The 27,037-nt window shown below is 39.2% G+C and overlaps 2 protein-coding genes across 8 annotated transcripts in view; one reads left to right on the top strand and one right to left on the bottom strand.

Moving 5' to 3' along the window:
- Positions 1-2,974: 2,974 nt before the first annotated feature.
- SPX (spexin hormone) lies at positions 2,975-8,296 on the bottom strand. Its single transcript, XM_061360141.1, has 6 exons — positions 8,090-8,296; positions 7,081-7,161; positions 6,892-6,949; positions 6,231-6,293; positions 5,555-5,641; positions 2,975-3,638 (listed from the first exon to the last, which is right to left on the bottom strand). The coding sequence occupies exons 1-6, from the start codon at positions 8,093-8,095 to the stop codon at positions 3,580-3,582; spliced, it is 354 nt and encodes a 117-aa protein (XP_061216125.1). The 5' UTR covers positions 8,096-8,296; the 3' UTR covers positions 2,975-3,579.
- Positions 8,297-14,651: 6,355 nt separating this feature from the next.
- IRAG2 (inositol 1,4,5-triphosphate receptor associated 2) overlaps positions 14,652-27,037 on the top strand; it is a 41,840-nt gene continuing 29,454 nt past the window's right edge. For 3 of the 7 annotated variants that reach the window (XM_061359990.1, XM_061360000.1, XM_061359994.1), the window contains exons 1-11: positions 14,653-14,764; positions 17,293-17,914; positions 18,284-18,394; positions 19,128-19,308; positions 19,533-19,609; positions 19,704-19,782; positions 20,384-20,542; positions 21,716-21,833; positions 23,203-23,253; positions 24,416-24,493; positions 25,044-25,100. In XM_061359990.1, coding sequence (XP_061215974.1) covers positions 17,320-17,914; positions 18,284-18,394; positions 19,128-19,308; positions 19,533-19,609; positions 19,704-19,782; positions 20,384-20,542; positions 21,716-21,833; positions 23,203-23,253; positions 24,416-24,493; positions 25,044-25,100 — 1,506 coding nt within the window. In that variant the 5' untranslated portion in view covers positions 14,653-14,764; positions 17,293-17,319. Of the gene's footprint in view, positions 14,765-17,292; positions 17,915-18,283; positions 18,395-19,127; positions 19,309-19,532; positions 19,610-19,703; positions 19,783-20,383; positions 20,543-21,715; positions 21,834-23,202; positions 23,254-24,415; positions 24,494-25,043; positions 25,101-27,037 lie in introns of those variants that run through there. The other 4 variants (XM_061359982.1, XM_061359972.1, XM_061360017.1 and 1 more) reach the window with 3 other exon arrangements.

Genomic DNA, 27,037 nt, shown 5'->3' with positions numbered 1-27,037 from the left:
TTCCTCTGGTATGTCTTTTTTGTTGTTTTCATCTTGTCTTAGGTTCAAAGGTTATTAATAAACCAGCTTGGGAGGAAGGTAATGTGACTTGGCTAAATGACATTTCCTTATGTTAGACCTTTCCCTGCAGACAAACCTACATGCCATAGAGCAGTGTGACAGCATTTAAAGATGGGTAACTCTAATCCTTCCAATTGCCCAATTAATCCATGGTCTATTTCACTTCTTTGAGGAAAGATGTAATTGTAACAAACAATGCTAAAACAATTCCAAGAACACATTTGCTCCACAGACATAGTATCGAAAAGCACCTGAAACTTCTAAGTACTTGGGGAGTAATTGAACCCCACAACAAGAACTAGACATTACCTTCAGAGAGCTTTCAGAAGTATTTTAATTCTGAGAGATGCAGAGAGTGCCTGAACATGCTCTTCAGAAGTAGATCTTGACTTTTAAGATGTTAGGAAGGAAATTCATTTTTTGTTTTGGAAGTTTGCGCATCAAAAGTTTCTCATGCTGTTCAAGAAAAGACATTTCCAGGAATTGATTCAGCCTGTTCTTCAGCAGGTAGGATGATGTAAATTTTGGAGATATTTACCTTCACTGTAAATCCCAAGGGGAGCCTAGATGTCCCACTTTGATTAGACACATACCTTCCAAACACTTAACATTTGATGACATCGGTCTTACCATAGAACTTATAGAATAAAAGTGATTAGGTGCCTATTTGTATTTTTGGCCACCTAAAATCAGTTTTGAAATTGGACTTCATTCTTAAGCTGATTTGGATACGTGAATGAATAACTATTCTCAGAAGACAGGTTCAGGCTTTTATGGCAAAAACATAGCTGGATTTAAAAGGAGACACTATTTTTAGCCATGTTAAAAGTAAAGCAATGAGTAGTTATTTTTCATATGAAAGTGGTGAAAGTAAAGATACTACAAACATTTTTCGTCATACAGTTTACTAATTGGAGAACGACTGAACTTTGTGAATTCAGAAATGTATATTCTTCCCCAAAGTGCTTTAATCAGAGTTAGCTCACAGAACCAAAGAATGGCAGAGAGTTTCAACAAAAGAACATTTAAAAGGTATATAGACTGAAAGTTAATGTTCTCTTAAAAAAAATAATTCAAGAAATCTATAATTATTGCTTGTATTTTGATGCAGTCTTGTATGGAAGAAGAGCACTTCATCCAAAATTCCCTGCCATCAAAACTGCATTAGCATCATCTGAGAGTGATCCAGCACTTCCTCAGTTGCCTAAAAATGTTTCAGTTGCCACAAGCTCGTGAACATCTGTTACCATCAGCTTCATTTTGGTGCTGAAAGATGTGATCACTACATACGTGTGGTAATTATTTTTAAATGATGGAGCCACAGCACAGGCAGTATGGCAAGTGGAAAGGTTTTGCTAGGGTTGCGTTATGACAGCTACACTTCTTCTTTCTGAACAAGTCCCAGAGGAGAAAAATAAGCAAGATGTATGGTCTGGGTTACAGGTTTTCTTAGATGTGCTTATGGTGTTTGAGTTCTCTGGGAAGAGCAGAGAACTGTAATGACATCTCACACAAATCCAGCTGTGTTTGATTCAGCATTCTCATATGCTTTGAGCACCTGCCTTGTGACAGAAAGTGCACAACTTCTGAGATATGACCAATGTGAAGATAACGCACATTCTTCTCAGAAATGGCTAAAGTGACCTCTGCCTCATGCCTCTAGGCCTATTTTGGTATTGTCTTGAACGCTAAGACTAGCCGTCAGTAGCATGACAATTTAAGTACAGCAAAGCATTTCTGCCTTTTGGATTTGCAGTTTCATAGGGAATGGCTTTTCGTTCAGACAGATTGCCTAAATTAAATGCCACACATTTCTAATAATTACTGACATCTGACAAGCTTGGTAGCAGCTGTCTCTTACATAAGTGTTTATCTGCCAGATTGAAAATGCTAGGGTTTCACAAACCACTCACCAGCATGGCAGAATGTTTATTCTGTTCCATGGTATTTGTAATGAACTGTTTAAGCTAGTGAGCTTACATCAGGACTGCATACAAAAAGCTGGAAATACGATTAGCACAGTTTTTCTACCATCTCATTTAGAGGCATATAAATTTCATTATAGTAATAAACCAAAGGATGTATAAGCCTTCCACCTTTTGTCTGATCATTGACTTATCATACAGTAAAATATGCTGAAAAGTAACTTAGTTATTCAGAGTATGATAGAAACAAAGAGCAATTAAATTAATGAAAATATTCTGTTGGATATCATTGGTCTTTAGATGAAGCTCCTCATGAATGCGTTCTTCCATATAACATATACTGCTATTCAAAGATACATTGGTGCTTAAAAAATAACATACAAGGACATTTTTATTTCTCCAGTTATGTTCCTCCATGAAATAATATAGATTGTAAACAATTACTGAAAATGCCAACAGCCCCATGATGGAAATTAATTCCTCTATTCCTTCAGCTGCGTTTCTTTTGAGGAGAAGCAACATTGTTATTAGTGTGTGTTAACAGTTAATTAGTAGTGCCATGAGAAAGATCAGAGGGAAGCAGCATTGAAAGATGAAGAGTATTACTAGGGTTGAAGGTTAAAAAAATAAAACATAGTTGCTTGGACACAAGAATCATGTGGCTATTTTTTAATTACATGAGAACTACAGAGGGCTTTCCAGTTAGACCGCAAAACTACACAAATGATGTTAAATCTATCTTTATCAGCATGGAATGATAATAGACCAATTTATGCTCCAGTTTCGCAACTCAAAAAGCAGGCCAACAAAAAGTACAGCAACCATGCAATTAATATTCTGTGTGCCTGTTGTCATATGTGACACTAGGTTTGTCCCTGGTACACCACCACCAGCTCCAGCAGTACTGCAGATCCTGACAAACAGCTGTGACTGTATGCCACAGGCATTAATGAGGCCCAGGTCCTGTAAGACCTATCCCCACACTATCTTTATGTGGTGGGGCTTGCTCAGTAGGATTGTTCAGACTATACATTTCTGCATGCATGTAACTGGGACAGCGCTGAGGGCTAAGTAAGCGCTGTTGCCTATTCTCTGTGGGGACAGATATCTGCAAAAAAAAAAATAAATCACTGTCTTCACAATCAAAGATAGCTGGATTGTTTTAATATCTCACTGACTTTATTAATGATCAGCAGTTTACAGGGCTGGCAGCAAAGTGGTGAAGTAATTACCTTTAAAAGGGCTTCAATACACAGCTGGGTGAAAAGTGGTAAAAGATGACTATCCAATGACTATTGAAAGAAAATGAAGTCATTGTCCAAAAAGACAGTTTTAATCATCTTTTCAGGTAAGATGGTACAATGTATTTTAAATTCTAGGTGGGACATACAAAATGGTCTAAACAAAGCAGAACCTAACAAATACCTCCTTTATCTGATCTTTATCAGTAACGTGCAACCTGTTTGCATTCAAAATTTTGCAATACATATATACGTCATGCTTTGGGAACTGAAGTGAGGCTGGATGAAATACTCTGTTTACACAAGACATGATTTCAGGGTCTATGCAATCCAAATGTTAAATTTGAAATATTTCACCAATTTGATATCTTATCTGTCAAGTAGGCAGGGTGATCACTGTTTTCTTCTTCAGCTGTAAGGCAAGACACAATAGGGAAAATTAAGCTGTAGATAAGGGAAAGTTCATTCAGTAAAGCTTTCAGGAGACAGATGTGCCTCAAGCACAAGCCAAGTGTAAAGTGACTTCTTAGCTAAGAGATGTAAGCATCTGTAGAAAGAATCATGCCTTCTCTCATTTTAAATGTAGGAATTTTTCTATTTTCTGAAGTGCAAAGGTACAAACCACATCCAGAAAGGTATCTTAGTACAAGGCAGAATTTTTTCATGCAGAAGAAAATAACATATTTGGTTTCTATTCACACATTTCTCTCACTCAGGAGGATTCTGAAATCACTGGAAAGTGATCTTCTGAAAGTGCATAACTTATCCAGGTTTGGCTGTTTCGTTATTCCCTACTACAATGGTGGCAATGTCACAGTATTTTTCAAACAAGTTGCCAGCTCTGCTTAGCTCTCTGAGATATGTCACCTTTTTTCTCAGGGGCTGTTGCTGTTCACCATCTCTTCCGGAACAGCAGCAACAGGCAGGAAAATACCACTAAAATATATGCATTGTGAGCTTCAGAGGATTTTCCCTTTCTGTTAGCACACAAATAAAATTTTCTCTGATTTATCTTTAGAACTGCTCAGATATTTTGCCCAAAGCATTATGCTCATTGTTAATTCTGCCTTTTCTCTGTCACTTAAATGCCACTGAATTCTTTAGATTAGCAGAGTTCTGCCAGGGCAGGGAAGAGAGAGCTGAGCACAGAACTCCAGCACTACATGTTGATAATAATCTGAATAAGGAACTAACAACCAGGATGAGAAACAAAGGTAGCTTTTAGCCACCTTCTGTTCCTCCCTGTCTTGAACCAAAGAGGGGAAGAGCTAAATTTAAACAGACTCCTGGGTTTGTATATGCTACACCAGCCTCTGCAGCACCCAGGAGCCAGAGCACAGCATGGTCTCTCTCGAGAGCCTGCAGGGTGCATCCTCCTTTTACAAACTTCCTGTCCCCAGCTCCATTTCCCAAACACAGACTATGTAGAGGTGAAATGTAGAAAACCAGAGGACAAGGGCAGCATAGATTTAGGGTTTCAGCCTGGTGAGCTCTACCTATGCATCAGACAATGAGCAGTTCAGGAAAGCTGGCTAGGGTGGAAAGGGGAACTAAAGCAGGGCAAGGGAGTAGGAGAACATAGGATAAGGGAGTGCAATGTGCATGAAGGAGAACACAAGTTACCTAAGCCTAACTCAGTAGTTGGGTTCTGCTAGGGGGTGTTGTGGAAGGGAAACATGGGTTCTGAGGTTCTGAAGAAGCAGAAGCACATGGTGAGGAAGCATGTGATGAGGGTATACAGATGGAAAGCTGGGAACACATGAATAAATTACAGGATTTTCAGGATATTTCAAAGCTCTATTTCAAAATGTCCCTGGGACTCTTGTCAACTGTGCCAGAAACAGAGCTTGCAGAGGCCAGATGTGAATCCCACAGCTCCTCTGCTGGGGTTTTTAAGGATTCTTTTAAGTCTTTATACTAGGATATAAGACCCAATTGAGGAATGAAAATTTCGCAAGAGAACAATATTATGCAGAAAAAGGAGTCCCAGTAGAGTTTTGCTCTGGAAAAAATCAATTCAAAATAGCCATTGCTTTGAATCTAAAGCAATGAAATTCTGAAAAGCAAATTCAAAGCAGAATATACAAAATTTTACCTACTGTCATTTATCTGACTCGTGTCGTAATCTGTGTAAATGTACACTCTAACACAATGCAATCCTTGGAATGTCTCATTTCAAACCTGAGCAAGCAGCTGCATGGTACTTGCCAGATGGGCTTAGACCACGACAAAACTAGACCTTCTAGATTAATTTACTAAATTGCTAATAAATGAAATAGTGACAAACCTTGTTTTTAAAAGTCAGGGTGAGACAAAACACACATTTACCTTCTTCTTGTGCTCTCTGTAAGGAACTAAGGAACAGTGCAGCAGCTTCGGAAAGAGATAGAGGATTTGTGTTTTGGCTGCGTGTTTCTAGAATTACAAGAAGAAAGATGCGTGGTTGGTTAGTGTTTGATGGTATTTATTTGGTTTGTTTTTTGCTTTTTTATCTCTATAATGAAAGACCCAAAGAGAAAAGTAGTGCTGTTGTCTCCCTCACGCTATAACATTCTCTACTCACAACCACCCAGATGAGTATTTAACACAGAAGACAGAAGCAATCTTTATAAAAAGCAGGATATTTCAAAGCCCCTTCAAAGGTAAAAAGAATATTTAGTATTTTTCATATGTTCCTTACTTTGTTATAACACTATCTGTCTACTTTTGTCATCTGTCAGTTCAGCACAATTAATAACTTGAATTTTCCAGTGGAAAATAAAAATCAGAAGTACTGATGATAATGCCACTTAACAGCCAGGTCCACCTGGAACTTCCATAAATGAAATAGTACAGGTGCACAAGGGAGGAAAGTCAGTCTTTATCATGTACCTTTTTGAATGAAGGAACTAGCAGAAATAGATTTAACTGTTTCCTTGACTATATCCCCTCCAGTTTCCACAGATTTCTCCCATAATCTGAGGAGAGATCAATGTGTTACATATACCTGTGCACATGTACTTACCAAGCTTCATTCTCTCATACAGATCGTTTCGCTGGCTCTCATCTGAGATGAATCGACGTCCCTCTATAAAAGCAGTGGGAAAAGGGTGAAAGCAACCTCCCAGGTCTATTGGTATTCCTACACTACAACTCCTAAAGTAGTATTTTCAAAATACAAAATTACAACGTTACTTCTACAAACATAAAATGGGAGGCATAGGGTCTTTCCATACCAGGAGGAACCCATCCTGAACCATAACACTCCAAGACAACAACCCCCTGTTACTTTAGAAGATGTTTTAATAAAGCCTGAGTGAAATTAAGGTATGATAACTATATCCAGCATGTCTTAAACCCCCTTTAAGTTTATTTCAGATAAGGAAACTTCTTTTCCAACAGGTTTTACAATCAAGCTTCCATCAACTTTTTCAGTACTTTGTTTTGCTTCACTTCTTCCAACACTTGTTTGCTTTCTTCAATTTGCTTTCTTTAAAAAATAATAATAGTGGTGATACCACTGTTTCAGAGACAAGAAGAAATAAGTATTAGCATATCCCTGCAGGCCTCAGAACTTCTGCCTCCACAGCACCCTCAGGGATTTACTGATTCTAGGGGGCAAAACAGATTAGGAATTATCCAGTGGTAAAATTATTTCCTCAAAATGGAAAGAGTGTGGGACTTACGTGCACCCTTCAAATACAGCATAGCCTGAGGAGTCCAGTTTCTCCTTTGGAAATAAGCCTTTGTGCCAAAAAAGAGAAGAGCCATGTCAACACTGCATGACATTACTAACTAGTACAAACACTTAACTGGCACCAACCCGTGAGATTCATGGATGCTGCGCATTCAGCCTAAGTAAGTGAGCAGTTTACCTGAGGTGCACTCCAGGAGAAAGATACCAAGAACGCTGCCATGAACAGTGCCGTTGCAATTGCTGTCAGTTTACGCAGTCCCTGTGCACAACAAAGAACTACAAGGTACAGGAAGACCTTCCAGATCCTTAGATCCTCTCAACTTCAAATCTAAATGTGAGGGTATGCCTAGTCTCTCCTTTCTCCCTGTTTTGCTGCCAAACCTCCTTTTGCTCAGTTACTATTTCACTGATTTGTACACAGTGATCTCATGGGAGGATGGATGTTAAACCAAACATATATTCTCTTAACTCCTATTCATTACAAAGGTACCATACGGGTGAGAACTGCCACCATCACAAGCACCTGTTGTCCTCCTATTTACAAGGACATTAGATCCTCCAGAAAAAAGAGAAATGTACAGTCTAAGGGGGAAAGACAATATAAAGTATATCTTGATTTTACCAAACCTTGAATCATAGAGTTCAGACAACAAGCAAATGCAGGGACTTGCCATTTCAAACAAAAGCCAATCAACCAGGAGAGCGCATCACTACTTCCTCAGGAAAAGAAAGTTTTTAAACTTAGCATCCTATTCGCCTCAGCCATGATTACACACATGTCACGAGACAGGCTTTTGTGATTCTTGGAGCTTGTTTGTTGATGCAGCACATGCAAATGAATCATTGAGTGTGAATCCTCTGCAAAAAAGTTGCATCTCTGCTTGTTCACACAGACCGTGTTGTTATTTATTTATTGATAACAGTGATGTGCAACAGAGAGCACCTAATATTATGATTCACAGTAGTTTATTTCACCCTGGTTTTGAGAGCATGTTCTGCTATTAATGTTTTTTTCATGCAGTTGTTTCAAGCACACCAAATAGAATTATGTGTATATTTCTTACGTTAAAGTTAAAAATAAATTATTTTAAAGTTAAAATTCTTAAGCCCCCCTGCTGCTGCTAAATACTATATTCACATGAATAAGTATTCATTGCTTTCCTAGGCACCAAAAGAGTTTCACTCACCTTCATACTTTGTTCAGAGGCAAATCTTCAGCCTTCTTTTCTTGGGATAACGTGCTACAAGATCTCCTAAAGGTTTGGGAGTTCCCTTTTAAATCTTCAGAGTGAAGGTGCCCTCCCCTTCTGTGGCAGGGCGGAGGAGTCTAAAGGGATCTCTTGTCAGCCCTCTAGATGGAGAAGTAGAAGGTCTGATGACTCCTGAGGGAAATGTGTAGTCTTGCAGGAAGTCAGAGAAATGATTGAAAGATGGATACACTTGCAGATGCACCCCATTAGCCAGGTGAATAACTTCTGAATACATCAGCATCAGCCCTGTGCATTTGCAACATGTCACCTTCTTGCTAGATGATCGACAACCACAGCCAGAAGCAGGTATTAATATGCATGGTGAGTGTTTACCTCGGATAATCTAACATATATTGCTATACATTGCAGAAGCTGGAAAAGTTAGTAAATTACTTTCCAGGCATAACACGCCAGCATCAAGAAAATGGTGACTTTTCCAGTGTTACTAGCTTATTCCTACTAGGTATAGCTAGTAGTAATGTACTATGTTATTCCTAGCATACATTTAGAAGACGCAGTCTCATTTGATTCTCTGATGATCCCTCGCATCTAGTTTTCTTATATGCAAGTAAAAATACAAAGCTCAATAAAAAAACACCAAAACCCTCCCAACCCCTAATAGTCAGAAACACTTTTCTGTCTCATGGGTTGGTTGGAGTAAAAGCCCAAATAATGGGCTCGAATAGGTCAAGCAGTGGAGCAGTAAACAGAAAAAAGTCTGGAAGTGGGAATCAGAGAAGCCATTTCCATAGGATACTTGTAAGTGATTGTTGGACTTACTGTAGTCATGGATAATGGATGAGGGGCAAAGCTTGTGTAGCTAGGGTTTTTATCTTTCCTCCTTCAATTTTTCCCTTTGTAAAATGGGAAAGGGAAGCAGAAGGGGAAGCAAAGAACACAGGGAGCTAGAAATCTGCTGATTAGAAGACTGGCCAGTAGGAACTTTCCTGCAGCAGTCTCACAGACTGGACCACCTTGTGGTGTAACAAAAACACAGGTCTGCCCCTACACGTAACAAACATGCTCATGTATGTGGAGTCTGCCTGAGGAGTGTGCAGATAAGTACTGCTAAGGTTTGCCATGAGGTTTTGCCTGACGTGTCTGTGGAGACTGCTCTTATGCACACTGTTTGTGAAGGTGCAACTACTCCCCTGCTTTTGTGTGGATACTGATCTGTTCTCTGCTCATGCCAGAGAGAATTGCTCGTGAAATGTACAGAACTGGCATTTGATGTGGCTCACTTTGGAATGGATGAAAGAAATGAGAGAGAAGTTCAGGTTTTGGCCTCATGCAGCTCTCGCCATGGTTGGGAGCTGTCACTATCTCTCTATCCTTTTAAAAAGGCCATGCCATGATGCACCCTATCCAACAGAAGGGATTCTACTTGCATCTACTTCAATGTGAAGGTTACATTTTCTCTGCTCAGAACAAAGACATTTCTTGATGATGTTTAACCCTTAGCCTTAGCAGGGGACTATGCATGGCATCCAGAAGACATTTAATGAACAGAGACTTGGAAAAGATAAATAAGCTACTCACTTATTCCCTCCTGGAGTGACCTCAGAGCTTCTCTTTCTGCACGAATCACAGGGCCAGAATCAAAACACACAACTGAGTCTGAAAATAAACCCCCTACATTTGGTGTTGGTCAACGTAAAGTACACACAGTTCTTCACAACAGTTCTCCTTCTGGTAGAAAAAAACACAGAATCTGTTTGGCGCTGAAAATAACCCCTGGTTCTCCTGCCACCGGAATGAGACAACACAAAATAAACCATGAAGACAACCAGCTCAGTCCCTTCTCGTGGAACTAGGGAGAAGGAGAAGAGAATAGGAGGCAGGGAGAAAGATTTATATTGTTACCATACTGTAGAAAGACAACTTCAGCTGTTCTTATCTTTTGACTTCTCTGAAAAGCCTGAGCTGGTCTGACTTGGTGTTGCTGGAGTCTCACTCTCTCTTCTAAACCTGGACATATTGCTAGAGTCCCAGTTGTCTCCTTGTAGAGACTGGGGGTTGGCTGAGGCTGCCAGTAGGGCAGGAGGGAACTGAACTGGACAGGTCAAAGCTGAACTGGCTTATTTGGGGCCTGGTGACCATCAGCTCAAGAGCAAACACAGGGTCTTGACAACATTCTCTCAGATTAAATGGTTTTAGTGCTTTTTAAGGGTTTGGGTATTTTTTTTCCCAAAAGGTTCTTATTTCCCTTAAATTATCTGTGCTTTTGTGACTTAGGGCCCTAAATCCACTTATTTTTATTATGACCGGTGATTCTAAGTTGCTTTGCTGTTTCAAAAAACATATATATTTCTGAAGTCTGTGAGAAGTCTGCAAATCTGCAAGAAGTCTGCATGCAGAATAAAAAACTCCAGGTTTGCCAGTTCTATGACAGTGACTAAAATTTAAAAGACTTCTCTCTTCATAGCTTTTTTTTGTAATGATCCTATGAGAAGGTGGTCATTTCACTCTGCCCAGCATTCGAACAGCTTCTAGAAAGGCATATGGGACATGGTTTATTTGCAAACAGTGACAGAAGGCAATACTTTTGGAATAAAATGCATATACCAAGAGTGTTTGCAGTCACAAAAAAAAAAACCAACATGTGGATGTGTATGGCCATATGTAAGCTTGTACTCTTGAAAAATGAAGTAGCCTATAATTAGGTTATGGATCATAACACACTAAGAAACTACAGCACTTCAAGATGATGAGCTGTACATGAAACACTCATTGTCAACTCTGCCATTTCTCAGCTGATTTACATAATCGAGGAAGTGGCTTTGGCATGTAATCGATACTCTAAGTGAAGGAAGTAGTGAAGCTTGCTGTAGCAGCAGGACCCCTTATTAGAACGGACACAACCTATTCTTATTCTTAAAGATGTCTAAAGGGCAGAGACTGTACATGATAAAAAGCCAGTTTCTGGAACTGAAGATCTGTGCTGAGGTGAGTGAAAAAGTTCTCATGTGATAGAGTTTTAACTAGTGGGGTTAAACATACATCACTGAATTGCATCACGACTGATTTTCAAAATATTCCCCTAAAAATATAGGCTATAGCCATTGTGCCTGTCTATTTTTAAACTGCTGGTAAGGACACCAATGCTGCATTGCTTGTTCTTGAGTAAAAGGTGTAGCTATTGTGGGTAGGTGGTCAGTAGGTGCGTCAGTAATATGGCATTCTGACAGTGTTAGGGTATACAGCTCCTGAGATGTATGACCTTTGTCTCTTGTGCTTATTCTCATTTCCTTCATCTGGCATCTGAACAGCACCTAGCATAGTCCACTTGTGGCTTGGACATGCTAATCATAATATCTCAGAAGGCTGTGAACCATCATGGCAGAGTCTGCAAAGTAGCAATAAACAAAGAATTCTGTGCTTAATTTGCAGTGACGAGATTTAAGCTAGGTAGGCAAGTTTTCTAACAGTAACAAAGAGAAATAGAAATAGGACATAGAAATAGACAGCACATAGAAATAGATTGCCTTGAAAGGCTGTGAATCTATTACCACAAAGTAACTCAGAGAATAGATTACCCTTCTTAGGACTCACTGGTGAACTGATGCTGCTCAGAAACTTGGTGCTGAACTGTACAGCCTCTTAATATCTTCTTTTGGGCCTGTTTTTTGTGTTTCTGTGATCTTTCAACGCTGATTCCAGACTTCAATCCCATATATAGTGCCCAGGCTAGGGTGAAATTTGTATACAAGTTCCATATTCCCCTTGTGAAACCTGTTGACCAAGTAAACCTTATCTGCAATCCACCAATACATTTTGTCAGACATTTTATGTCATACAAACATGTTTTTCAGTATTATTTTTCAGAATAACTTACAGAATCATAGAATAGTTTGGTCTGCAACAACCTTAAAGGTCGTCTGAATCCAATCCCCTGCAATGAGCAGGGACACCTTCAGCTTCTCCGGAAAGTTGTATCTTCATGGTGCAGCTCTGAAGGAAAGAGATTCTCTCCGATATAAACCAGATACACAGTTACAGAGGCCACTAGTTGCTGGCTCAAAATTTATTTAACTAACTAACCTGTTGCACATTCAGCACCATAAAGTCTGCAGGCCTGATTCCAGTGCTACTGCATAGTTGCTATCATTGCTTTTCTTCTTTTCTGTAGACTGTCTGAGAAGAAGTGTACCAAAAACCGTTTGAGGCACAGAACAAGCTGTAGAAAAATCAGCTAGGGATCATGCAAATGCCTCGCACAATAAAAGTAACAGAGCCTTTGTTCAGGACTACAGTTTGATCAATGCTATCCAGGTCCAGGCACTACGGTTTTCAGAAGTATATTGATGAAAGAGACAAACTTCAAGGAATAGTTATAAGTCAAATATGCTATGTGGGGTGAGTAATGTTTAAAAGTATCAGGAAAGAGTAGAAATTCACAAGTATTTGAAAGGTGTGCACATCAGAAAGAGGTACTGCTTCTGAAGCTTGGTGCATGATAAGGTGTGTTCTTATGGTACAACATTTTTTTTCAGTAATGGAGAAGTCTGGGCCAAACACCAGGAAAAAAAGTCCAGCTGAAGAACAGGTTTATCCAGTTTGAAAGCTGGAAAAGAGACCTGACCATCTGAGTATAGCCATTTACAAAGTACATTAGAAGAAGCTGTCCAGCTCTTCAGACAGGCAGACGCTACTGAACGTATCTCACAGAACATATGTTTCTCTAACGACAGAAGCATCAAAGGCCAAGGAGTCATCTGACCTTTTCTTCCACCCCCATGAACTTGGCAAAGAGGATTATTGTCTTTGTCAAGAAGCTACCTAGCGGGCTACAAAGGATGATGAGCATTACGCATGCAGTCATCTCCTCCTGACTGAGTAGTACATTTGTCACACAGTCTCACCCATGGAGCTGGGCAGGAAATGTAGGCTGCTGCTGAGCAGCTGGATGCTGACATTTTGTTGTAAACAGTGGATGGAATTGGGAGAGACAAAAAAAGGCAAGTTACACTGAGAGACTGCATGATAACCAGACAGGTGTCAGAGACTGAAAGAGCCTGCTCCATGTTCTTAACAGACAAAGTGTCCAACCTCTGTGAGCATGGTCCATAAAATGTGCAGCTTCTTGGGCAAAATGGTTTTCTTTTCACATACATACCATGAGGGATGGGGAGGTGTTGATACATTTATATAGAAATGCATATAGTTATATGTAAAATACATAAATTATGTAAAGGAAAATGTTGTTAAAGGCTGAACAGGAAACCCTGGGCAGTATTTTCAAGAGAAACCGAATACGTTAGGAGCTCTGCTGCATTAACATTTGGTAAGCATTGAAAACATTTGTCCCTAATGTTCACCCATGCATACTGAACATAAGGTACACTTTACCCTTAAATAACATGTATTTCAAACCCACCATGCAGAGAACAGGAATGCTACTAAAATCAGAGGGTTTTTTGTGTTACACTGTTGTAACAACAAACGTTTGAAACAAAGCTTGGTTCTAGAGGAAGAAGTCCAATATAAGGTAAAATAAATACCTTTACCTGATGCACAAGGTCATCAGAATTGACAGGCATTTTAAATGTTCCCAAGGTGGGTGGGAAACCACTTCATCCAGGCCTGTGAGTGCTTATCTGTATCAGTTCACCTTGAAGCTCTAAGCAAAACAGTGTAGCCCAGCGAAAGATGGGCTGTGAGGCTCTTGGCTTGAATTACACACCAGGCAAATTCAAAGGGTGGGAATTTCCTGCTGATAGACCCTTCCCCACCACCCCCCTAGCCTGTGGCAGGCTGGGATGTGTCATTTCTCCACGTGTTTGGAGAAGTCTGATGGGCTGTGCAGTTAATAGGCACTGGGCAGGCAAGAGTATTCCTTCAACAGCATTTTTCTATTTCCAGTTCTTCGTACAGCATATACCCAAAGATCCACACTCTTAGAATGCAAATCTTTTTTGATAATTTAATACTAAAGAGAGGACTTGGTTAACAGTTCTAATTCAAAACTCTTTTTTTGACTCACAGAACCAAGTGCGGAGCAGACAGTGACACAAAGACTTTAATACATCAGCCCAAGAGACTTCAGTGTTTGACTTCTTTTAAAAGGTAGTAAGAACTATGAAATTTACAGTGTCTTGCTACTCTGCTCCAACTGTCACAAGAAAAACTATGAGAGATCTGCTCCTGCCTGAAACTTTCCAGTAGGTGGGAAAAGTAAGACAGAACTGCTAATAGGAAGTAAGAAACATCCCAGGCACCAGAGTTGGGATGCATCACTAAGCTATGGCATTATTTTCCTCACCATTTAAAAAATAAGGGTAGGATAGCAGGGAGACTTCAGGATGTATATGGAATTGTAGGCAATTCATTTAACTGCAGCAGAGTTGGGGCTGGGGGAAGAAGGGCTAGAAAGCTAGAGAGGGATGCTTGATTTGCACCTCCTTTCAGCTCATTGCCCCTCCCAGACCTAAAGCTGAGTGGCAGCCACAAGTGTACCTTGTAAAGCTAATTTCCCATCAAATGAGCTCTCTGCTAATTCGAGTAGCATAGGCCATTTAGGTAGTCCTCCTCAGAGGAGTAGCTAAAATAGCTTTTGTTATCCTGTGTTATCTCTAGCAGAGGAAAAGAAGGTATTTTTTTCCATATGCTCGAGTAAGTATGAAGTCTTGGACTGTTTCTTTTTTTTAAAATGGGGAATTATAAGCAACATTTAAAAACATATAGCAAATGATCAGACTAATATTCTTTAATGGAGTGTTTGAAAGCTCTTGTGTACTTACAGAACAGAATAAAATCTTTCTTAATGATTTTTCTTTGTGTCTCTAAAATAGGAGACTACTTCAACTTCCTGGAACTTATTTTTAAGGAGTAAACCTTTTAAAACAACCATAATAATAAAAAACAGTCTCTTTTTAAGTTATTCTAAAATTCTTATTGTTGTTAATTTTTTTAAGTGTTCCTGTGGCTAACGAGCACTTAGCCAGTTAAGAAATTAAGGTAATATTGCTACTTACAAGAAACAATGCTAGAAATATAAAATTGGAGATCTTGAGTCTGCATATATAAAAGTAAGCTGCTGACATGCAGGAGGCTTGTAATAAAACACTTGAAGCAAAACAGTAAGTATTCAAGTTTCTTGTACTCTAGATTAACAAATACTTACGTGTGCCTTTTTTTTCTTTGCCTTACAAGGTTATACAAGTGGCAGTTCTCATGTTAAATGCTAGTGAAGCTTGATGCTGGTTTTGGGAAAAGAATTGAATTGGGCTTTTTTTTACCTAAAAGCAGGGAGCAAACTTCCTGGGGAGTGCGAGGTCGCTTCCTTTTGTTTCTTGATTCAGAGTTTGAGCATAAAGGCATAGTTCAGTGAAGTCTCTATACTTCTGGGGACAGATGATATTTGTACTATACAGGGGGAAATCCCCTCAGGGTCAAGGAGTCTGGTGTTCTGCCCCTGTGAGCAATGATGTCAGTCTCTCTCACATGTACACATTACCTTGTGAGCTGTACTTGCAAAGATGCTCTTTAATTTTCCTCTCCACCCCAACAGGAGTCTGGTCTCTGGTGATGTTATTCTGATAGGATGGCTATGAGTAAAACCCCAGTCCCAGAGGGTTTTACTGAGGATGGTTTTACTGAGGTTTTATCTGAGGATGGTTGTTGTCAGTTATGTAGGTTATACAGTTAACATATACTGGACTCTTCACTGCTTCCCTGTTTATTACTTTAAAGCAAGTATTGGGTTTTGTGTGTGCTTTGGATTTTGCTTTTTAATGTTGTATATAATCTTGTGGAGAGAAGCAATACGGTGTATTTTCAGAGCTGAGGAATTGAAAGTGATAGAGTGGTGGAAGGTAGATATGTAGTTGCAACATTAGGTGCAAGATACCGCTTAAAATCTGATTCCTAGGAGCTGTGTCTAGCTTTATCTGGTACAGTAATACTTTAGTAATATGTTTCTTACACTGGTGTAGATGTCATAGCTAAATTCCAATAATATTACTTGTTTCCCTCTTTTTTGAGTGTGAGAAACTGAGAGTGAAATCTGCAGTGGGACAGCATCACATGGAAGCTCTTTACTCAGTTCAGAAGTGGTTGCAAATTGCAGAGTAAAGATTAATTTCTCACTTGAAATGTGGCTTTACTTCTGCTAAATGTACCCTTCCATGCCTTGGTCACACGTACACACACGCCCCCCTACCTTCCCACCTACCTGCCTTTTTAATTATTGCCTGACATAATAGATAGGATGGCTTGCCTCTGTAGGATATGTTTCTTGGGCAATTGCCTGTGTGGTGTCATGAGAGCTGTAGTTGTGGCTAATTGGTAAAAGAAACAACTAGGTTTTAATTTTTGTCCTTGCAAGCTCAGTGAAATGTGAAAACTCTTGTTGCTCTTCCTTTTCTACCCCACCCTCAACCCAATACCTGCAAAGAGCAATGCCAGAAAGACAGACTTATATTTTCCTGAAAGTAAGCTACATTTAAATCTTGCCTTCTGAAACCCGTCACGAGATGACTTCAAGAAAGAGGCAGGCTTAAAATACTTCAACCAACTTGTGGGGTTTGACTGCGAAGCCACAAAAAGAGATCAGAAACTGATGATGTCTGTAGCTGTAGGTGGTACCTGCAATAAATAGCTGGACAGTTGTTGCTGTTAGACCTGAGCAAAAAAAACATGGAACTAGTGAAATAAAAACTGCTACAGATGTGGTTGGAAGTAATAGTTACAAAAGTTGTGTGAGGAGTTTCATTTTTTTCATATAAAAATGAAATGCCCAATTTGGGATAAATTGGTCTGAGTAATATTGCTTAGTGCTTCCTTTGATCTGAAAAGGTAATCAGCTGCCAGGTTGCAGGGAGTTCCACAGGGGTTTTTCTAGTTCCTCCCCTCTCTGCCTTCCTCCATCCCTGTCATGGTTATTGTATTTAAGAATAAGCAGTGAGATTTCAGAAAGTATTTCTTTGTTTCTTTCCTACTTTTTCCAAATCCACGTGACTTCTAGCTCCCTGGAGAACTAAATATCAAGATTGAAGACTTCTGTCACAGCTGGTATGTGGAGCAAAGGTTTTCAAACCACTTACTACCAAAGCTCCAAGTCTGCTGAACAGAAAACTGGCTCAGGGAATATGTGTCTGTGGATCATCCTGACTCTTGTATCATGTCCCTGTTCTTTCCAGATATTTTGCAGGAGAGGGGAATTGATAATGTCTTCAGAACCTGGAGCTAACAAAAAGCATCATAACCCAGTGGACAGTATATGCAGAAAGATCAAATCTATCCAAATGATGGACCAAGTCTCTAACCCTGCTTTGCAGATACCAAAGTTTCAGTCCCCAAACTTTGACAGTCCACAGTGCAATGCAAAGAAAAACCTAGAAGAACTACTGAAGAAAAGAACTTTCAGAAGTCATGACAGTACTGATCCGCACTTAATCAGTCCCAGCGGTGACAGCATTTTCTCTGCAGACCTGCAGTTGCTGTCACCTTGTCTTGGTCACATGTCTGACTCCAGTTCTGTAAATGCTACATACTCAATCATTAAAAGAAAAGAGAACTCCAGCAGCTCATGGATGCCAGTATGTGCCATTGAGAGCTGTTCTCCATCCTACTTCAGATCCAGAGAGGCCAATACTCAAAACAAGCTGTCTGCTTTATCAAATATTGAATCTAAAGATGTGCCTCACGAACAGAAGTATCTCACATCAAGTCCAAATTTATATTACTTCACACCTGATAAAAAGTCAGAAAGTGTTGTGAAACGATCTCCTGTGCCAAAGAGGTCATCTTTGAGTGAAAGAGGTAAAAATCCTGGGGAAAAAACCCTCCCAGTCCAAAATCCTAGACAGCTGAGCACTCAACCTACATAGATGACATTTAGTTACTACTTAAACTAGTAACGATATGTTTTAGAATAATTCAAATTTAATAAGACAGCAGAAAGCGCTGATTAAAATTAAAATTTACTCTATAACTTATTAATGTGAATATAAAAAGTGAGGAAGTAATGAGTCAAGTCAAAAACGCAAATCTGCTAATTCCTTTTTTTTTTTGTGGAGAAGAGATTTGGCTTTTAATTTAATCTGCCTTTAATATAAAAAGAAGAGTTCAGATGTGATTTTTGTTGTGCATGAAAGTCACTATGGACAATAACAAACATATCCTTCGTAGGATGGAAACAGTCACTGGAGTACAAAACGGACACCATGCATGATGCAAGTTTGGTTTGTGAAGAAGACCTACTGACCACCATTTTCTATGCATGTGACGTAGACCAAACAGGTTTGTCAGTGATTTTTCATTGCTCTGTTTTGTTCTTCTATCAACAAATTTTCACAGTTCAGATTGTGTTATAATTCCTGAGACACGATATATGATAGACTAACTAGCTCGCTTAGACAAGTGGCTGTATGTGTGGCAGAAGCAGAATAGATGTCTGTGCCTCTTTTGCATGGTGCTTGTCTCTTCCCTCCTCGGTCCCCTTCCACCTCAGCACATCTTTGCTTTATTTTAATGCAGAGGAAGTACAGGAACAACCTGCCTCTTGCAATCAACCTTACGGAAATGACCGTAATTTCTTTTAGGCTTTTTCCTGTTAAAAAATATAACTTTGGGAAACTTCAGAGCAAGAGAGAATTCCTTTGACTTCCACCTCAAACATGACTTAAAGTGGTAGAGACAGGAGTTGTCTTGTAGACCAAGACGATGTTAGTCACAGGGTTTTCACAATTTGATGAAAGACCTAAAAATAGCAGCATAGTAAATGTATTGAGTTTGTTCTTAAACTGGAGTCCAAAAAATGAATTAACTGGATTTTCATACTTCTGTATTAAAAAAAAAAAAGTAAAAAAAGCTCTTCCTTTCTGGACAACTGCAAAGATCAGTTGCTTGTCTACAGCTCTTGAAGGCAACGGAATACACACCAGTGCAGATGGGTAGCTTGCCCTTCTACAGCTCTTTATAATTGCCTAAAAGATGTAAGAGTCTGGCGCATGGACATCTGTATCTGTTTTAGGAAAAGTTGCAGTTTCCAAGATAGTTGATTATTTGAGACATACAACCAGTCGGGGGTTGGAAGATAGTGGTCTTGAAGAGCTGTGCAACATGCTTGACCCAGATCAGAAAGACATCTCCATGGACCTGGAAACATATCATGCCATCATGAAAGAGTGGATTGAAGACTGTAAGAGTAAATGGTAACAGCTTTTTATCAATCTATCTCGTAAAAGCTTCTGTAAAAACAGAAGAGGAGAAAATTCTCTTGTGGCTTGTGCCTTCTGTACTCTGTAACAAAGATGTTATCAGAACACTGTGACCACAGTGTGGGTTTTGGCTGAAAGCTTTTAGATCTAAAAAGTTGGTAAACGATCCAGTGTCACGCTGATTTTGTGATTCTTGATGCTGCTTTGTTTTTTCTCAGGGAAGATGGTGCCACTGAGGAACCAGCAGCAGGCATGGAAGACCTGGAATCCAAAGTGTATAAAACCACCCCTGAAGGTGCAGGCTGTTTTATTCTGGTTTTATTCTGGAAAACTCCATTTTCTCACTCTATACTATCTATAACTAACACCCCCACACACACTTCTTTCAGCAAAAAAGACAACTGTCCGGATGAATGTTACATCAGGAAGCTTGGAGGCCTTTGGAGGTGATGTGTCTAGAGGAGACATGTAAGTCCATTCAAGCAACTCCTCAGAAGTTCCTGCTCCTAGCTTTGAAATACTTGAGAGCTACCTCCGAGAACTACTATTACAGAAAACTTGGTAGAGTTTCTAATGCTGATGTGTCTGTAGTAGCTCTTGTTGCTACCACATTCTTCCTCACAGCTTCTGCTCAGGCTTAAAAACACACTGGTAATTCTTCCTACTGATATCTCAGTTTTTCTGTGTCCATTTGCCTCTTTAATTCTTTGTGGTCTGAGTTTTGCCGTGTGTTTCTTTTTCATTTTTAAAACAGTACCTTCCCTAAGTTTCTAGGTTTATGTGACAATAGAAGAAATTATCTCATGAAAATCTGGTGGCACATCTTTATTTCAAGGAGCATTAAAAAGTACTTAAAACCAGAATGGTTCCTGGTGAATTAGAGAACTGATCTGGAGGTGATCTTGTATCTTGGTGTAGAACAAATGACAGTACACTGCAGCATTACAAGTCCTCTGTGGGATCTCCTCTCACCTCTCTTATCAGTGCAGCACAGCTTCAGGGTTTTTTGACAATCTAAATTGGATCAAATCGCCTTTCTCAGTCTTTCCTTGTTTGGTTACTGGAACAGGGAGACTTCTGACTTGATAATCTGTGTTGCGGACCTGCAATACAACAACCAGAAGCTTCAGGAGGAGAACAGCAAGCTGAAGCTCACACTGGAAGCTGTGGATGAGACCAACAATAAGCTGTTGGCAGATAATGAGGATCTACGTCAACAAATAAAAAGGTGAGGGACCCTAATGGCACCAGGTCTACAGTGTAATGGCCATGGGCAGACCTGTTTTCCAAGTGATCCAGGCTTGCTTCACGTTTTTAACCTCACCAGTGCTTCATGGCAGCAATTTCCAACAACTTGATTATTCTGCTCTGTACCTCTTGGTTTTTATAAAAAGAGGAGGTGTTAGAAGTCATTCATTTAAGTCATTCCACTTATAGCCTGGCTCTTGCAGCACAAGTTGCTACAAGTGCACACAGGCAAAATCTTAGGGTAAAGCAAAATAAAATAAACAAAGCAGGAATAATAATTTATTTTTTTTTTTAATGCTTAATATTACTAATAGAACAGCTAAGCACTGGAAGGCTCCCAAACCCAGATGACATGCTTGCTGACAAGCAGAGAGCAAATGAACATTTAAGAGCTGGTTTGCTGGTCCCTTGAGGAACTAAGTGAGCTTTCTTACTAGTTTAGTATTGCTGCAGCCTGGGGACCCATCAATGCCACAAGTACAAGACTTTATTTACAACAAATTCATAATGTTAATCTGACCTAACTCCTTCAAGTGTGATATAGTTACGTGACCTGCAAAACCATTCCCAGTATCTTCGGTGAAGTTTAAGCCAGGAGTCTGCAGGGTAGCTGACATGGGATGTATGCCCTCATGTTGGACCATGTTCTCAGGAATGTTATGCAGTCTAGAGCTAACCAGGAAAGAAATCTACCAGCACACTGGTTAAATATACATTAGGGTATCAGATAAGGACAAGAAAATGATGCAGCACTTATCCTTGAAAACTGAACTGAAATTGTTTCCTTAACTGCTAACAACGAAGTGCTCTAAAGATGAGATTATGTGCTCACGTAACCTGATATTTGACTATAACCAGCTAGGTTGTAGGTGAATGCAAACAAAAGCACTCTGTCTTGAATGCTATGTTTGCCTGGGGTTTTATTCCTTACTGTGAGAGTGAAAGGGGGTGATAAACAAAGGGTAAGTCCATGAGTGCTTATTTGCTGGACAAAAACAACAGGCTTGCACTTGACTGTTAATCTTATGTGAAATATCTGTACCAAAGAAAGTCCCTGGTGGCTTCTAAAGATACTGTTCTTGGTATTTCAAGCCTATCTAATGATCAGTAGTAACTCACTAAAGTTTCTCTGGATTTCCTTCTCCCCATGCAGCATCCAGCATTCCGTGCTGAAAGCCAAATCACTGGAAGAAGAACTAGAAGAAGCAAAAAGCAACCTGAACCTTTTGGAAGAGAAAAGACAACAGATTCTCTGTCAGAATAAACAGCTAGTAGGTGCTCTTATTTCTTAGCTTACATTGTACAGCATTTCATACTTTAGTGCAGCAACAGCATGGTTGCTCAAACTGTAAAAATCAGCAGTATGAGCTCCTCTGTGCCAGTAGGCACTGGAAATTTTTGAGGGTGTTTTGAAATGTGATTTATTAGTTTTACAAAACCAATGTGAAGTTTCTTTAAACTAGTGTCAGTTGGAACTAATAAAACAATTAAAAGGGCCAGGCTTGCATATAATTATGCTTGAAGACAACAGCTCTTGTGCTGCCATCATGAAATTCACATGGCTTCTAAAATCAGCAGAGACAGGAGATTTTGTTCAGATGTCCACGCAACTTTTCCAAAACACCCTACGTTATTGCCAATGTCCATATGGGTTGGTAGATAAGACAAGGAGCTATGAGAAATCTTTCTATTCTGGACTGGCAGATGGAAGCCAGGCAGCACACCTTTGTGTGTCTCAAAGAACACAAGCTGCCTACATGACAGCATCTGGATTGAACACCAGGTGTCTGAATATCAAAGCCCTTCTTGACTGTGAGAAGTGTGAAGCAGTCTGGTAACAAGGGTGATGTGAATGCAGCTTTGGCAGGTGTTTCCAGACACCGAAGTGTAGGCTCTCAGGAGAGCATATGTTTGCATTGCTGCCATGCATGTTGTTCACACTGCAGTGGCATCACTGTGTTTTGCTGTGTGGGTGCAGCTGTAAATTGGTGCTCCACAGTGCTCTGTGCTGCTGGTGGTGGGCAATTAGAAACAAAAAAAGGCTTCCATGCCAAGCAAGAACAGAAAATTTGTCTGTGTGTGTGTGCTTTCCTGCTGCAGTGTGTGTATATTATTGATCTGCTTTGAGATCACATCTGAAACTCACCTTGTGAGAAGGAGGAGGGGTGGGAGAGAGAAATATTATTAGAAGCTTTGTAGTTGTGCTTATAATTCCCTTAGTTACTGTTCCCTGTGCAGTGGAGGCACTGCCTGGGATACTGCTACATTGCTTCATGTCTGATATGAAAAAAGTGTAGTGTGGCACATAGGCTTTCTAGTTCTGTCTTTACTCAAGCATGAGTGCAACTAGACTTCCTCTTTTTGGTCTTAACACCTCCTTCATATCACCTAGTGGTCTGAGTTTTACCCTGATTTGAAATGCTTGTGTCAAAACCTTCAGTGAAGGTTCATGAATAGGGTCAGCCTTAGCACTTCCCTTTTGGCTATGCTCTCTGAAGCAAAGGAGTGCCACACCACAGCTTCATGTTGGGCTCTGGAGGTGTTTGCGGCCTGTTCTTCTCTGGCTTAGTTTGGCTTTGAATGTTGAACTTGACATGCTAAAAACAAAATATTTCTTTTTCTTTTAATAAACCTGACCAGGAAAAAGAAAATCAGTCTCTCATCATCAAAGTTACTTCTCTCCAGGAAGAGGTAAAATACATCATGATTTTGAAAATATGTGTTCTTGTCTAACTAAAAGCTCACTAAGTGTTTGTTAGACTTTGAACCCTGACATGTTAATTAGGTTTTCAAGATGTCTTTCATTTTACAAGGATGACTTATCATAAAACTCTATCTTGAAGCTGCACTGTACTTCAGACTTTCCATCTGCTGAGTAAGTAAGGATGTGAGGTTGGGAGAAGCATGGGGACAGGGATGAACAGCTGCTTTTCTGTCTTTTTCAAAGCGTTATAGGCAAATTAAAAATATTTCTGGTTAACACAGCCTTAACTATTCTTCTAAGTGTATTGAAACAATTTTCACTGAACACTTCCTGATGTTCACTTCTGTTTCCTTCCTGTAAGATACAAAGGAGGAATCTCCTATAGAAACGTAACTCCAAACAAATTATGCAGTGACTGAAGGCTTCACTTGTAGATAGATCCATTGGCACTGGCTAAGGACCTGCATGAGGCTTGTAGGGAATATACTGCTATTGGCTGATTTTGGTTTTGTTGTTTTTGTTTTTTTTTTTTCCTTTTTTCTTTTGTTTCTCTGTTTGGTGTTTTCTTGTTTGGAGAGCAGCCATTCACCACTTCATTTCATTAAAGTAACTGTTTTATAAGCCAGTTTTTTATCAGGTGATCAAATGTTTTAATACTTGCTTACAGCCTGCATCTTAGACTATTTAGGATGAAAGAGAAAAACAAGTTAAATTATGCGTAATAGTGAAAAGAGGCACTTCGTGGATCTGGGGATCTTATGATACCAACATCGTATTCATTATTCTTTGCATGCTTACCATGCTCAAGATTAGTCTTTCTGAAAAGCTTGTAATTCCAAATAGCTATTAAATTGCATCTTTCCTAAAATAATCCTCATGCTGCAGGCCTGAAAGCTTTTCCTTAGATTTTAGGTCTGCTTATAAGTCAAATTTTGAAGTTTTTCTCTTTTAACGGTGCTCTAGAGAAATGAGGGAAAAAAGGAGCAGAAACAGTTTCAGTGGTGCAAGCACATAGAATGCATGTGCATAAATACTGGTAGTTCTTTAGAGTAGGCAGCACCTTGGGGGTGGAGATGTCATTTTGCCTAGTTTCTTCAAGGAGAAACTGTCAATCAATTCAGCTGTGCCTGTACACTCTATCTTGTTTAGAATATTAGGAGCAGCATGGATGCCGATGGACTTCAAAAGAAGATACTGGAGCTGTCTAAAAATGCAGCAGAACTTCAAGTAAGCATTTCAGCTCTAGGAGGAACAGAAGGACAGCCTATAGATTACTTGTGTTTAGTGAGAAGAATTTCTGCTTCTGGAAGGTAGACAGCCCTGAACCTGCATTTTGTTAAAGAACTGCAGTGCAATTAGACAATGTGACAGCTTTGATTAAGAAAGTTGCTGTCTGGACGTTTAAAACTGGGTTGATATAAACAGTCCACAGTTCCACTATTTCCTTTAAGGAAAGAATGATTCCTCTTAGAAAACCTTTTCCCCACTATTTGAGAAAATACGTTAGAAAGCTGTGCTTTGGCTGATCTTGCTGAAACTATTACCCTGAACAGACAAGAGGAAAAAAGATGACTGTGAAAGCTGAGAAAGCTTTCGCTTTTAACTGCATACAAGATTTGAACTTTGAAGAAACACTATCCAAGGTACTCAAAGAACCTGATTTTTCTAAAATAGGAATGTTAATAACCTTCATCCCTTTCAAGTAGGACACAGGAACAGACTTGTGTTATAGTGCATACCAATGACAGGAAGTATTTTTGATCTTTTCATTCTTTAGATACAAGTGCATATCTATGAGACCACTGTGATGAATAAAGAGGCAAGCTTGATCCAGGTTAGTTGCTCTTACTTCATTATTGTCTTGACTGAAAATACTGATTATGGGATGTTTTGTAAAAAGGCAAGGCAATAGTCTTCACTGTAGCACTTTTATTTCTACTGTTCTCACACTACAGAACCTGATCCTATAAATTGCTTCAAAGTAGGCGAGAACTGCTTTAGGACCTGGTTATGAGTCAGAATAATTAAAGGTTTCAGGATTTTGATTTTGTTTACAAAAAAAAGAAAAAAATCACAACTTATTAAAACAAAACAAACTTGCAAACTTTAGAAAAACATACAGAAGCTTCTAAAGGCTACAGGCTACTTCTTTCAACACCTGATGAAAGAACGTACCTGCAGAAGATCCTTTCCTTTGTGTTTTACTTCAATTGCTTAAACTTCGTACCAAACTGATTTAGAGCCCAATGGAAAAGCAAATTTGTCCTTTCTCATTAGTAAGGTAGAAATACCTAGGCTTTGCTGAAGACCAGACATTTCTGGTGTTGGTCTTAAACTTGTATTTTGTATTAGAAAGCAAAGGCATAAGACTACATAAGGGTGTTGGAATTCTCTGGATTCATGAATTATGCAGATAGCCTTCTAGGCTAATGGAATTTTTATTTAGCATGGCAGGTTCTAAAGCAGCTGATGAAATGTTTGACTATTGGGCTGTTTGTAGAAATCAATTTTGCAGCTGAATTCAAAGAGTGACAACCTGACTTCAGTGTGATGCAGCCAGCAATTTTGTACCAGGGTGTTTTTTAATATGGTTTTATTGTTTTGGTTTTGGTTTTTTTAACTGAAGCAGCTTAAGAGCACAAATGAATTAACTCTTTCTTTTTGGTATGTTTTTCAAATAGCTTTCACTCCTCCCTCCTTGAATAATTCAAAACTTTTGTGGCCTCGTTAGTATCCTTTAATTTTAAAAAGGCTTTTCTAGTTTATTGCCTAAATGGGAATTCTGAACGTAGATTGCATGTTCTTGTAGATAAAGGTGAATATTTTGTATAATCTTGAAGAAACTGGTATGGAAAACTGAGTTGTTGGCATTAGGATCTGTGGTATTAAGGCTTACCTGTAAGCTAGAAAAAGCCCTCTCATAGCTTTTATACAGAGGTAGATTGGATAAGATTGTTGGTTATTGAAAATTATTATGCCAACCTTTCTTTTCCAGGCCTGCAGAAGGTACATGAAGATAGATAACACTTTGCGGGTTTTTGGGGGGGTGAGGGCGTTTGTTATTGCTTTGGGGGTTTTGTTTTGTTTTTATTATCATTATTTTTATTGGGTTCTGGTTTTGGTGTTTTGGGTTTTTTTTTGTTTTATGTTTTTTTTTTTTTTATTTTATTTTAAACCTTCAGCACCATACATCAGTTTTCTCTACTAGGGCTGGAAACTTCATTTTATAACCCTGTTTTTCCTGTTTAGCTTTCTGTGTATTTCATCTCTTTCAAAACCATCAACTATTTTTAAAAATAAAGAGTAGGAAGAACTGTAGATAAAAGGGGCGAGAGGACCAGAGCTCCTACTTGAAATTACTTTTTTTTTCTAAGAAATTCTCTACTTGTCTGTGCAGTCTTCTATTGTAATGGAATTACTTGAGTGAAGCCCATTGCTGGTTTGGGATGCTAAGAAAGCTGCTACTCTTACTAACTCCTCAGTCTTACCATGAGGGTTGGTATATTCTCTATCAGCTCTTTCATTAGGTGGTGTTTAATCTCTTTAATCATGAAAACTAATGAGAATAAACTCTGAACATTGCAACCAGTTTTAAGGATCAGTTGGGATTAAAACTCTTGTTCATAGTCCAGTTTTTCAGCTAAACACAAAGTCCCTCCATTTAGCTTAAGAAGCTGATGCTGGTACAAAAACCAGGTAAGTGATAAAGTGTAGAAACTGGAAAGAGATTTTCTGTCTCTTTAATTTTAGGAGCTACATAGAAAAGGTCAT

Source organism: Neopsephotus bourkii, unplaced genomic scaffold (assembly GCF_033783945.1).
Source record: "Neopsephotus bourkii isolate Nb327-2 ecotype Australia unplaced genomic scaffold, CSIRO-AGI_Nbou_v1 NB_107, whole genome shotgun sequence".
Lineage (NCBI taxonomy): Eukaryota > Metazoa > Chordata > Aves > Psittaciformes > Psittacidae > Neopsephotus > Neopsephotus bourkii.
Note: the sequence above shows the minus strand (reverse complement) of the source record. Positions and strands in the feature narration are given on the sequence as shown.